Raw genomic sequence first — 13,872 nt, forward strand, 5'->3', positions numbered from 1 at the left:
CCCCAGTTTCTGACTTAATTGGTCTGGGGTGGGGCTTGGGTGCTGTACATTTTTAGAAGCTCCCCCAAATGATGTGAATGGGTAGCCTGCGTTGAGAACCACTACCCCAGACTCATGGTCCCCAGATGGGAGTGTAAGTTGCAATCCAATTTGAAGTGAAAAATGTTTCTGCTACCAAAATTCATCAGCAGCTTGTTTGAAGTATATGCATAAAATCTATTTAGCTAGAGAATGTCCAAGGAGGAGGTGGAATATGGAGTTTGGGGGAACAGGCAGAGTGGGGCGGTACTGTCTGAAGCCTCAGAGCAGCAGGCACCCTGAATGACCTCACATTTTACATGGCTGGCTCAGGGAACCTCCTGTCACACCCCCAGTGAACACTTGAATCTTCTGGGAGGATGTGGAGAAAAGTTACAAATCAAACTAAAAAGAGTAGGCTGAACTTTTTTGTTTTCTTGAATGCTTGTATGTGTATCAAGCACCTGCATTAAGAGCAACGTGAGTGGTACTCAGAGGCAGGAGTGGCGGTAAGGAGTAAGTGGGTAGTGTGAGTGCAACGGGAGGGCTTCCTGGGGCAGAGCAGCTTGGAGGAGGTGAGGCTACCCATCCCAGGCAGAGCTGAGGCAGAGGGATGCAGGGCCTGAGTGGCAGAGGCTCAGCAAGGAGCTGAGGACACTCCTGCAGGGGAGGCCTGGGGGAGAGGCAGAGAGGGGTCTTAACAAGGGCGAGAGAGGGTTGGACTTGTGTTTCCGGCAGTGGAAAAGAATTGCTTTGTAGTAATAATTTCTTAAAAATGCTCTATAAGCAAACTTCTTGAACAAACCTCAGCAGGATGAAGAGAGAAAAAAACAGAGGGACCTGGATTTAGATCTCCACCCCAAGGTCACTGGCTAGTTTATCATCATAAACCTTGGGCATGTTCCCTAATCGTTCTGCTCTTCAGTGTCCTCATCTGTAACATGGGAATCATATGACATGTCAAGGTTTCAAGGGTTAAGTGAGCTAGTGAGGGCCTCCCAGGGGGCCAGGCTGGGCAGCTCTCACTGCTCGCTCCTTCTTTTCACAGGTAGTGCAAAGGTTAGACAGTCTTTAGGCATTGGCTGTCGGTCACATGCAGCCAAACTCAGTTTTCTGTGGCCTCGGGACTTTCCTGAATTCTGAAAACTGGTAACCAAGCAACCTAGATCTCTGATGTGGGGTCAGGCAGCTTTGGGGAGAGACTTCCAGAGCAATTTTCAGGGCAAGCAGTTATTTAGCAATTATCGAAAGAGCCAAGGACACCACCTCCAGCTCTCTCATAAAAGCAAGAGCCCTGAATGCTTCAGACATTGGGACTAAGCAGGGAGCACAGAGCTTTAGGAAGGCAGAGGCTCAAGGGAGAGGGGCAGCTGCAGAAGCACCGTGCCCTGCAGATGCTGGGCCACCAGATCTGCACAGAGACCCACACAGGAGCGCCCAGAACTAAGGCCCCATTGGCAAACAAAGAGCTAAGAGAAGCTGCCGTGGCTCATTCACTAGCGACACTGCCTATGAGCCCTTGACGAACAGGGGATTGTGCTTGGTGGCGCTGGGGTCACAGGGAGAAAGCTAGTCAACATCTGCAGTACAGGGTCAGGGGGTGCTGTGGAGGAGGGAGCACAGAGATCTAAATTAGCTGGGGGTGGGGAGGTGGGGGAATGCCTCGTAGAGGTAGTGGTGCAGCCGAATGTTAAAGGATGTTAAGAAACTAGTTGGACAGGAGAGGCAGGAGGAGGGGAGAAGGAAGAGCAGACAGAGAGCAGACTCCTCAAAGGTCTGGAGGACCCAGCTGTCACCCCAACTGTCCTTCTAGCTTTGCTATTTAAAGGCTCCGCTCCCCGGGTCGAGTTAGGAGGAAGCATTCATTTCTCGCTCCTCAACTTTTCCATCCAGAGGACCTTCCATTAGACTAGAGCGGTGGTTCTCAGTGGGGTCTCTGTGTGTGTGTGTGTGTTTGGGTGATTTTGATCCTTCCACCCACCCTCCACAAAGATCTGTCAATGTCTGGAAACATTTTTGGTTGTCATCACTAGGGAAGCAGGAATGCTACCAGCATCTAGTGGATCGAGGCCAGGGGTGCTGCCAAACATCCTACAATGCACAGGACAACAAAGAATTATCCAGCCCCAAATGTCAAGAGTGCTGAGATTGAGAAACCTGGGTTAGTGCAACACTCTGAGCTCCCTCCTTCCCTCACTACCTCCTCCTGAGCGCCAGAGCAGGGACTCATCAGGTTGACCAGTGTGGGAGGACCACCGGTCATGGAGAGCCCTTTCTGGACCTGACCCCTGCAGAGACCACTGTCTGCTGTGTGCCGAGCTTGGCCAGGCAGGCCCAACCCTACCCACGCCCACAGAGAGGGCTGCAGTGGGCGGTGTAGGAGCAGGAGCAGGCCCCATGGACCTTACGCCAGAGCCTGGGCTGCCAAGCAGCTGTGTCTGTAATGATGGCGGCATTCTCATCTCCATCTGCCGGAACCCGGCCTCTCTCCTTCTCTCTCCCCCTTTCTCTTTCTCCTTTGGTCTTGAATCTGAGTAGAGCCGTGAGATGCTATTCCTTGGGCCCCTTCTCAAACCTCAACACTGCCACTCAGGTTGAAAATCTGGTGTCATATTTGGCTCTCGCTTCTTCCTCATTCTTCACAACCGCTGGGTCGGGTCACCAAGTCCATTCAGCTTCATGAATGTCTTTCAAAGCTGCCCCACCTTTCCGTCCCCACTGCCAGGGATTTGCCCCTCTGCCCTTCGGCCGAACAACAGCAATGCTTGCCAACCGATCCCTGTTCTTCCTCTCATCTCACCCCACTCCCACACGGCTATCAGGGCTCCCTTCCTAAACCTCAGCTGATCATGTCGCTCTTCAGCCTAATTTACCAGGCCGTGTATACAAGGCAAACAGAGATTTTTACTGCACTTTCATGTAACAAGTCGTAATGAGGAACGGGAAGTAATAATAACACTTACCCAACACCAGCTATGTGCCAGGCACCACTCTAACCCTTCATGTACATGATCTCATTTAATCCTCATAACAACATTGTAAGGTAGGTACTACTACTGTCCTCATTTTATAGATGAGGAAACCAACGCACAGAGAGGTTAAGTAACTTGCCCAAGATCACACAGCTAGTATGTGGTAGAGCCAGGGTTTGTACCTAAGCCAACTAGCTCTAGAATTGGTGTTCTTCGACACGGCACTGAACAGTTTCTCTCACTACACCAAACTTGTCCTAAACCATGTGAGATGGGAAGACAGTGGAAGGAGAAAGCATCTCTGCCTGGGGCAGCTGGGGAGGCCGAAGAGAAAGGCGGTGGTGAACTGGTTGGAGGGGCCAGCATGAGCATGGGGGCCCAGCAGGCTTGGGTAGCGCAATGAGGCTCTGCATGGCTGGAGCGCAGGATGGGGGCAGGGCAACTGGATGGGGGCAGGGCAACTGGGGGCAGACATGTGGCTACAAGGCTGGAAAAGGCTGTGGCGGCCTCATAAGAGACGCGAGCCAGGAGGGTTAGAGAGTGACCTGGCGGGGGTGGGTGTTGGAAAGAACACTACAGCGCGGGCTGTAGGAGAGGCCATGGAAGGGCAGGGCTGGAAGCAGAAGCTGTGGCCCACGTCGGCGAGAAAGCTGGAGGTTGCCGCGCAGTCATTCACTCCTTCAGTAATATTCTTGGGCACCGATTCTATGCCGGGCACTGTTCTGAACACTGGGAAGACTGCTGAGAACAAGTCCTTGTCCCCGTGGAGTGTGCATTCTCACGCCTCAGTCACTGGCATTAGTCACTGGCATTTCTCCACCCCATCCCCGCTCAGGGCCTCTGCATTGCCAGCCAGGAAGACAAACGCTAGACCTCGTGCATCTCCCCACCCCTTAGGGGCCACCATGTCCTATGCATCTTCCCCAGCACCAAGAAAACTTAAGGCTTCCTCCTCTTTCCCTCTACCTGGAGGGAGCTCCAGGCGCTGCCTGCAGCTGCTCTCAGACAGAGGGGAGACTTGGTCCTGCTCCAGAAAAGGCAGATGAAAACTCAAGGGACCCAGGCTGGGAGGTGCCACAGACACCAGCAGACTAATGAAATGGCGTTTTTGAAAGTGAGAGGACAAATGGAGTCTCCTAGCCTTATGCACAAGGCATAGCAGGTCCTTAATAAGGATTATTAACTGCTCAGACTCCCTGGTCTGTAAAAGGGGAAATGAAATGAGACAGTGTTAAGTGCTGAGCACAGTGCCTGGCAAACAGAAAGTCCATACATGGCAGGCAGCGGTAGCAACAAGCATACTATTACTACCGCTGATAAATGTTGAATGAACGCATTGCAGGAGGTGGACTGGAGTCCAGGCCCACCAGGTGCTCCCCTTCCAGGAGTAACTGGCAAACGGTGAATGGAATGTGCAGGCCTGTAAGACTTTGAGGAATAGGCTTGCTTCTGTTTCTAATTTGTCTAGGGTCCTCGTGGAGTTCTTTGACTTCTTAAATACTGCTTTCCAAATGTGGAACCCTTCATTTTACTGTAATATACACATTCATTCTTCAAGCGTTTTAGTAGATGCCTATGGGCCAAGTTGGAAATGATGAATAAGGCATGGCCTCTGAAGTCAAAGAACCTGCAGTCTACGAGGAGTGAGGCACAATCTAGAGTAGCAACAGGTACCAAGTCCAGGCTCATCCCATAGGAGGGAGGTGAACTAGCAAGGTGGGTGGGAAGGGCAAGCAGGAAAGGCTCTCTGGAGAAGGGGAACGGGGATTCTTCCCATGGGAACTGCACTCCCGGTGGTGGAGACCTCCGGATCAAAGGCATGAGGTGACCCAGTGCCTTGCTGCTGCTGCTGCTGCAGGAATGCAGTGTCTGGGGTGTAAGTGGAGGGAGCGAGAAGAGAAGCGTGCAGGAGGAGATGGAGGCAGTATTGTATGAAGGCAGCAGTTGGGCCCTGTTGAGCCTGCTCTGCCAAGGTAGGGAGCCTGGATTCACACCATGGGGGAGGTTTGGAAGTTGGGCAGAGACACGCGTTTTAGAAGGGGCATTTTAGATTTGGGGCAGCAGTGTGCAGGACGGCGAGGCTGGCTGTGTTTCTGAAAAGTGAGTGAGAGGATCACAGAGGGGATTTGGACATTCTGGGGCAAGGGTGGGGCATGGCACTGGATGACCTCCTAAGTTCTTTTCCAGGCCTACGAGTCTGTGGGCCAAGTTCCCCCCACTCTCCAAATAATTTAAAATGCATCAGTGGACCTTGCTATTTAAAAGCATCCTCCTGAGAATTCTTCTGTGAAACAGTGATCCACTCCCTAGTCGGTCTTCAGTGGGAATCCACATGATCACCTAGCTCTCTGCTTAGAGCCGCAGAAGCCTGGCTGAGCCTCCCTGCAGCAGCCTGGAGGGAAGGGGGAGGGGAGTGGAGCGTCCAGAGCGTGGTGACGGGGGAGAGAAACCAGATCAAGGCTCAGAGCTGGCCGTCAGCTCACAGGGTGGACCCTGCATGGGCTCCTCAAACCCTGCTTAATCAGTGGGGCCTTTGGAGGTTTACAGAGCCCTGGTGCCAAGTGCCAGCCAGAAGGGAACCTGGCCTCACTGACCCAGTCCCGTTTGGAGATCCACTTTAGTACCAAGAACTACCACTGTCCCAGAGTGGCCATCTACATTCACTTTCATTTGTTCACCCACTGAGCACTTCCATGTGCCAGGCACTGTGCTAGGCACTGAGTTTATGGCGGAGAACCAAAGACACTGTGCTTCCCCCCATACTGCTTGCAAGGCAGCATTTCTTCTTCTGGGGAGTCTTTATTTCCCCACCTGCGAAAAGCCTCTTTGGATATACATAGCTTCTCAGGTGTGAGGTGCATGATTACGATTTTCCAGAAAAGAGTCTACTCTTAGAGACCAGGGTGAGAGGGACCATGACATCACTTAGATACCGAGACTGCTGGTGACGGAAAAGGCCTTTCTGCTCCACTCCTCTGATAACTGACCTCCCGAGGCCACAGGGCCTGCCCCGGGCATGCAGAACATTCACAGAGGAACAGGGAGGAGGTCTATGGGGCAACCCCCACTCCTGAGCATAGAGGGTCAGACCAGGGATCGGCCTTATATGAAAAACACCAACTGCGGCTGCTCCCATCAATCCTACAAGCGCTCCTCTGCCCGGTTCTGATATCCCCACTCCTGACAGCTGTATCAGGATTTGCATGTCAGGACAGATCCTTCAAGACAGACATCCAAGGAGGGCAGGGCAGGGGTACCAACAAGACACCTCCACCTGGGGCTTATCTCCAGGTAGGTGGAGGCTGCTGTTAGAGAGGGAAGTCCCCACCTCTGGTAAACGGGACACCCTGAGCTCAGCAGTGATTCCCGTGACCTTGTCACTGTACTTTTCAGGTGCAAACAAAGGTAAGAGCAATTGGAAACAACAGCAAGGGTCATTTTACACTCCCTGCACTCAAGAGTCTTCTGTGGCTAATTAATATGACAAAATGCCCCCCTTAGAAGAGATCTTTAAGAATATGCCTGTTAAGTAAATAAGGTTTTATTAATTAATAACACAGCTTCCCATCCCTCCTTGACGTTCCTTGCAGAGCTTCCCTGTACCAAGAAGGCTGAGCAGGAAAGGGTGGAAGAGAAGTCACCACCTCCCCTTCCCGGAGAGAGTGGGGACAAATCTAGTCGCTTGTCATTTGTGGAGCTATCAGTTTCTCCTCCGGATGTTGATCAGATTTCCTGGGCTGGAACCAACTTACAGGGCTCAGATACTGGAATTTTTCCAAGAAGCAAACGCTTTGCTTCTTACGAAGTCAACATGATTTCTTTCAAGGAAAATTTTTATCTTTTTTTTTTAAGTGCCTAGGGTTTTTGAAGGGCAAATCTTTGGACTTTTCTCTAAAGAGAATGATTATGATACAATATCATTTGCTAAGGCCACCCCTTACCCCCCACCCCCCACACACACATTCACTCACAGAGAGGCACCCAACATTCTACAATGAGTCAGTGGCATAGCCAGAAATAGAACTTTCCAAACTCCCTAATCCTTAATAATAATAATAATAGTTTCTTTATAATTTTCTAAGTGTTTTCACAGCTCACATTTAATCTTCACCACAATTTGCAGGGGAGTCTGGGAAAGTCAATCTTAGGAGACGGGCAGATCTGAGTATCCAGACCAGCTTTGCCACTTGCTTGCTGTGTGACCCTGGCTGGTGTCTTCACCTCTCTCGGTCTCAGGGTCCTCATCTGGGAAGTGGAAGAGTTGGATGAAAATATTTCCCAGATCTCTCCAGCCTTTCACATGCTCTGATGCTATGCTGCAATGCTCTTCCAGTCCAGGGTTCCCCAACCTTGGCACTATTGGCATTTTAGGCCAGACAATTCTTTGTCGGGGGGTGGGCAGTGCTGTCCTGTGCACTGTAGGATGTTTATCCTCATCCCTGGCCTCTACCTACCACATGCCAGTAGCACTCCCTACCCCAGTTTTGACAACCAAAAAATGTCTCCAGAAATTACCAGATGTCTGGGACGCACCCCTCTAGTCACTGCTTGAGGACTTCAATAAGGTCAAGATCATGAGTGATTCAGTGGAAAAAGGTCTTCCTGTCCCCTCCTCTTCCTCAATTAACCCCTTCACGCCTTTCTGCACACTTTTTAAACACAACCTCCCAGCTCTTTGCTGCTTCTCATTTCTTAAATGCCCTAAGTGGTCCAGGGTGTGTTTGGTGTGACAATGAACCGATTGATTTCATGCTTTCTCCTAAGGAGAGTTCACAGGTTTATGTCCCCTAAGTAAGCAGCCAGACTCCCCAGAAATCCCTCACAGAGCCCCGGCTGGCCTGGAAGCCTGTATCTGCAGCCTGCAGGAGGCTCGGTGAGCACGGATTTGTCAGCACTCTTAAATCACTGGGCTCTGAGGAAGGCTTCTCCCAGCACAAAGATCCTTCCTTAGGAATCAATAGCTCAGGGCCTTCCATCACATTCAGAATTATCCTGGGACCTGTAAAATTTCTCTTCCCCAAGCATGGCAGAACCCCAAAATGAAAGCCCCAAGGTGGGGGAGGGAAAAGGCAAGGCGGGAGCCCTGCCAAGAAGTCTTTGTCCGTCAGCCCAGATGTTGCTGTGAGCAGAGGCTAATGTGCAAACCTGGACACTTGGTCTCATTTGCTGGGAAGGGAAAGACACAGTGTAGTTCCCAGCAATACTATCTCCTCCTAACCCAATACCTCTGTATATCTTACCAAGGGCAGAGGCATGTGAAAGACTGTCTTCCTTGATCTTCACTATCCTACCCTCATCACAGGGTTAACAGCTTCATCAAGTTGCAGGGGAGGAAACTGAGGCATGCAGAGGTTGAGCGGTTTCTCCAAAGTCTCAAAGCCAGTAAGTAGGGGGTCCAGGTTCTAGGCCTGTGTCCTTTCCACTACACCATCCTTTCCAGAGAGAGTGAGGTGTTATTCATCTAGTAGGGCTCATGAAAGGGACGACTTCTTGTTTTCTCAGTGTCTAATGACACTTCTCCAACTCTATATCCTCTCCCTCATTCAAACAGAAACCCAGAGATCTTGTGTTACAGCTACATTTTATGTAATTATATTCCTCTGGCCTTTTCCAGGACCAGACTAAGTCTTGGGAATGCTGCCACAATTCTGCTAGAACTGGGAGCTGACACGGATTCAAGCACAGCCTCTCAGAACGCCACTTTAAAGGAGGAACTGTTGCTCTCTGGTGGTCCACATTATCCTACTGCCTCTCTCCTCCCCCTGAAGAAAACCACCCAACTTCTCTGTGAACCTGAAGGAGATAAGAAAAACCAAAGCATCCTCCCTGGCAACAAGCATCCTCTGGGTGAGCCTTAGAGACAGAAGAGGATCCACTTCTTGGAATTCGGGCTTGGAAATGCTGGCTCCTCCTGAGGGTCACCACCATGTCTGCTGAGGCTCTAAGGGGAACTTCATACAGTGCGCAAAGGAGCAGGGTGGGAGGGAAACAGAGGGAGCAGTCCACAGGCCACTCAGCAAACCCCCTTCCCAGGGCCCAGCTCAAATGTCGACAGCCAGCCTCACAGAACAGAAAAAGGGCAGTGGAAATGGTAGTATCTTCTAGGTCACCCAAGAAGCCCTAACAAGAGGATTTTGCAAAAATAGAACATCCAAGCACTCTGACCTTGAGCCGGGAGCAGCAAGAATGGGAGAATGGGCAAATACTGGTTGGAAACTCTCCATTTCGCCCAGGATCTAAGTACTGGAGGTTTCCTAGGCAGTAGTGTGACTGCTGAACAGAGAGCCCACACTCCAGCACACCTTAGCAGAAGAAATGAAAACCTCCAGGACTGGGCTCCAAGACCACCGTGCGGGACTAAGCACTGCTAGTTCCTAAATGCATGGACAGAAACCCGGAGATGCAGTGCTTTTGCCTAAAAGACTGCTTGGAATGAGACAAGATCATGGACGAGGGGAAAGAATAATTAGGAATTCCTATTACCTGTCTATGTATATTACGAGAACTTTATCAGCTCCTCACCTCCTCACTCTGAATAACAGATTCAGAGGAAATTTCCCCAATTTACCTATTTCTGATCCGTCAGCAATGATGAGTACCTACTATGCAGAGAACACTTGTCCACCTCCATGGTAAAGAGGAGTCAGGTCATGGAGTAGAAAGAACTCTGAGTAGAGGACTAGGAATCCCAGCACCCAGTCCTCTTTCTCCCACTGAATAGCCATGTGACCTTGGGAAAGATACTTGCTTTTATTGGGTTTCAGTTCTGTCATCTGTAAATTAAGTATGCATGTGAGTTTTGGGAATGAGATGAGGTTGGACTAGATGCTCGTCAATGTTCCTCTCTTCTAGCTCTAACATTCTTTGGCTTTATGAATTCAAAGAACACACGAGCTCCAAGCAGAAAGGAATGATCTGAAAGGGCGGATGGGGATGAAGACCAGCTCTGTTTCCTTGGAATGTTGTACTTGCATCTGCCCCATTGCACCTGAGATCACAGGACCACCTGAAGTCCAGAAAGCATGTGGTAGGAGGGTTTCAATCATAAAGGTAAAGGTTGGGGGCTGCGGCCTGAGCTTGCTTAAAGCATTGAGTTACTATGGCTAATGAAGGGCAAGAAGGAAGGAAGTCAGTGGTCCTGAGCTGGGTGCCTTTGGCGCCCCCTACTGGACACCAAGAAGCCTGCAGGACAGCTTCATTCGCATCAGCAGGCAGCAAGAAAGACTGAGAACAGACTTGTCACAAGCTCTTTAAAAGGACAGCCTTCCTATGCTTGTCTCCTTAGAATTTCATAGGGCATTGGTCCACACATTCACAGGGGCATTCCTGTGAAGCTATAGGACCTCTTAACCAGACATCAAGGTGCCAAGTAATACACAGCAGGGTTCAGAACACCAGGTGCAGCCCAGATGGAGAGAAGGGAAGAGAGAGCAACAAGGAGGTATTTCACTGTACAAATTCCCAGTGGAGAGAAGGTCTTGGGAAATGCAGCAGAAAGATGTTGACTGCAGGCAGAGGATGGAGCTGGGTCTTGGGGTCTGGGTTGCTAGCTCCCATAAAAGATCTCCAGGCTGAAGCAGCTATCCTAGGAGTTCAAAACACCCAGCCATGTTTAGGGATGAAGTACAGGTGAAGGATACAGCCCCAACTCAGCAGCCCACCTTTGACCTTTTCCAGAGACCACTAGTATCAACGAATCAGGAATATTCTAATCGCGGTCCACTGTGCCATCATCAAGACCCTGAACTCTTCGTTGCCTCTTAAATTGACTTTAGGACCTGCTGCCAGAAGGATGTTTTTAATCAAGTCAGAGGGAGAGAAAATGCTTCCTCAAGGGCCATATTGGAACAACTGCCATGTCCCCACTTTTCCATCTTCCATCTCCTCTTCTTCATGGCTGAGAATGAGGTACGGTGTGACTCTGAATTTGCTCTAATTCAGTCTTGGGTGTCTCCAGCCCCAAGTCATCAGGGTAAAAAAAATCTCCCATCAGTAGCGTTTCTCTTCCCACATGAGTTGTCTCCGAATTCAAGACAGCATTACAGAGTTGTCCCCTATTCCTGGAACCGTCTGTCCTTTTCCACACGGTTTCACTCTGGAAGTCCTGCACTCATCCCAGAAGGCATCTCAAGTATGACTCAAGAATGTTTCCCACCTGGAGAGCCGAAGCACCTCCTGGGACGCACAGAACCCAACCTAGATGCACACCCCACCACCAGCAGCAGCAGTATTCATCAGTCATTTCCAGAGGAAGGGGTTTACCCACCCCCCAACCCCAGGAGCATTTCCTCACCACTCTGGGAGGCTCCCATCCAGGTTGGGATGACTCTGGATTCTTCAGTTGGTTTCTGCAGAACCTGGACTAACCAGGGCTCCCAACTACTGTACTGTGAAGAAGTGCACTGCATTGCTGGGCATGCCCCCAAGCCTGGCCTGCTGCTACACCAAAGCCTCCATGTGCCCCCACGGGGCAGAGGAAAGACCTCTGGTTCCTCTGGAATACCTGAAGCTGGCTTGCCTGAGACAAGCTGAAAGCGACGAGACCACACCTCAGTCCAGCAAAGGCAGCTGGCAGCTACGCCGTGCACCCGGCTGGCTCCTGGAGCTCTCTGCCACCCAGCGCTGTGCCGGGGAGCTCGGCTTCCCCGGGGAAGAAACGCCAGCCAGCCAGGACTCTCCCCCATCCTGGAAGCAGCTTCCAGTAGCTTCCCCAGCCCGGCGCTGAGCCTGTCTGGCTGGGTGACTCCCCAATACCCCCAGCACAATCCTCCTCACCTGCTCCACCCCCCTCCCTGCCCTGGTGCCCCCTCCCCAAACAGCTGACCTCCAGCGCGCCCCCAACACCTTCTATGCCAGCTGTGAGGTCTGTTGCTTCACACCTCCTCTCCCACCTCTCTGCCACCGCCGGCCCCGCTCCCGCCTAGACCCCAGCCTATGAGGGAGGCTCCGCGCGCCAGTCGAGTCCTGAGCCTCTTAGCAAGTTGGAAGCAAAGCCGCCGCTGCTGCCGCCGCCGCCGCCGCCGCCGCCGTGGCGGTATCTGTCTTCCCTGGTTCCCGAGCGGCAACCCCGCCACCCCTGCGGGCGGATCAGGAGGGGAGCCTAGAGAGGGAGAAACTTTCTCCGCCTGAGGGGGTGGGGGCACCGAGCGGGTACTCACTCCGAGGTCAGCGCTGGGAGCCATCCTCCTGCTCTCTCGGCCCCACCGCTTGGGGGCGTGGGAGCGCGGGCCCTCGCTGCTGCCTCAGTCGCCGCCGCCGCCGCCGCCGCCGCCTCCTTCCAGCTCCCAGCCCAGGTCCCGGGCTGGCCTCGAGCCTCCCGCCCCGACGCCGCTCGCCCGCTTTATACAACTCCACTCGAGCGCGCGCGGGCTTATGTAAAGGCTGGCGGAGCCCCGCAGCCAATGGCGCGGCGGCTGGAGCTCGGGGCCCGGGGGTGGAGGGCGCCCGCGCGGCCAATCGCGGCCCGGGTAGCCCGGGGAACCGGGTGGGGGTAGGGCGCACCTCCCCGCTCTGATTTAGGAGCCGGGATTGCGGTGGCAGCAGCCGGCAGCTCGGCCGGCCCGGCGCGGCGCGGCGCGGCGGGCGCTGGGGTGGGCGGCGGCGAGAGCGGGCGTCCCCTGCGCCCCGCCGCTGCGGCGCGTAACCTTCAGGAGGCAGCGGGGCCTGGCGAGGGGGGCGAGGGCTCCGGGCTGGACGCTGGGGTCCCGGGCCGACGGGAATCAGGGGTCCCTCGGGAGGAAGCGCGGGGGAAGGAAGGCAAGCGGGAGGGCAAGGGAGGACGGCGAGCTCCGGGGCCTCGCGGCCACCCCTGCGCTCAGGGCCAAGGGTGGCGGCGGGAGCAGGGTCGCTGTTTTCCCGTTTCCCCCAGAGAACGATCTGGCGTCGCCTGGCCAGGCCGGAGCGGCCGCGCGAGCAGCGCAGATGGCGAGATTTCGCGCTGCGGAGCGAGCGCCGAGCCGATCTTTATCCGGCCTGGGAACGTGTCCGAGCGCCTCCCGGGGACTGCTCAGTATGGAGAGCGAAGCTTCGCGACGGCCCCATAGGGCGGGGAGCCAGCGAGCACAGCTCGGAGATCAGGCGCGGCGGCGGATGCGGCCGCGGGCAGCGTCTCCTCTGCCAGCCCCCAGCCTGCCCGCCGGCAGTGCCCCCACTCAACCCCGCCTGCTCCCGCCCAGCCGTGCGGTGGCTGAGCCGGGCCTACCCGCTCTGGTCCCGTGTGTCCTTCCAGCCTCCCTCACCGCTTTGTTCACAGGTACTGCTTCCGCCTCTTCGACCCCGAGCCCACTGCGGCGGGCTGGATGGCCTCTGCCTCTCAGGACCGGGAGCTGCGGGGGCTAAGCTTGGGAAGAGCGCGCTTGGTCAGCAGTGCCCCAAAATACCCATGTGCCGGGCAGGAAACAAGCCTAGATCGATAACACTCTTAAGTCTCATTTCGCACCTGGAATAGAGCCTGGCACGTAGTAGGTGCTCAGTAAGGCTCCACTGAATGAATTTTGAGCTTCCATAAGTAAGATCTTTGAGTTTCTGAAAGGTGGGGCACAGGGCTTTGGAAGAGAAAGACCTGGGAGTATGCCATTAGAGAGGGAGGGAGCTAAGATTGTTTTCCCATCTATAGATGCCTTCGTGACCACCACCATACGGCATCTGGGCATTTCACTCTTAAATGACTCCAGTGTATTCTTTTGTGGAGGGCCCCAGACCTGGTTATCCCCAAATTTTAAGCAGCACTCCCAGGGTTTATTTTGGGCCCTGTTTTTTCAGGTCTATGATTGTCCTTCGGAAAGAAGTAGCTAAGCATAGCAATTCTAACCTTTTTGGGCCCCAGATCTAGCTTAGGTTCTTAACCTTTTGATGGTTGTGGACCCTGTTGAAAATCTGGCAA

The 13,872-nt window shown here is 53.3% G+C and overlaps 1 protein-coding gene across 1 annotated transcript in view; it reads right to left on the minus strand.

Annotated features, from left to right (window-relative positions):
- The window catches only part of CRTAC1 (cartilage acidic protein 1), a 135,109-nt gene extending 122,760 nt beyond the window's left edge, over window positions 1-12,349 (minus strand). Inside the window, exon 1 of the mRNA XM_019636266.1 lies at window positions 12,149-12,349. Coding sequence (XP_019491811.1) covers window positions 12,149-12,172 — 24 coding nt within the window. The 5' untranslated portion in view covers window positions 12,173-12,349. The remainder of the gene's footprint in view (window positions 1-12,148) is intronic.
- Between the last annotated feature and the right edge of the window lie 1,523 nt (window positions 12,350-13,872).

The sequence above is a fragment of the Hipposideros armiger genome, unplaced genomic scaffold (genome assembly GCF_001890085.2).
Source record: "Hipposideros armiger isolate ML-2016 unplaced genomic scaffold, ASM189008v1 scaffold_28, whole genome shotgun sequence".
NCBI lineage: Eukaryota > Metazoa > Chordata > Mammalia > Chiroptera > Hipposideridae > Hipposideros > Hipposideros armiger.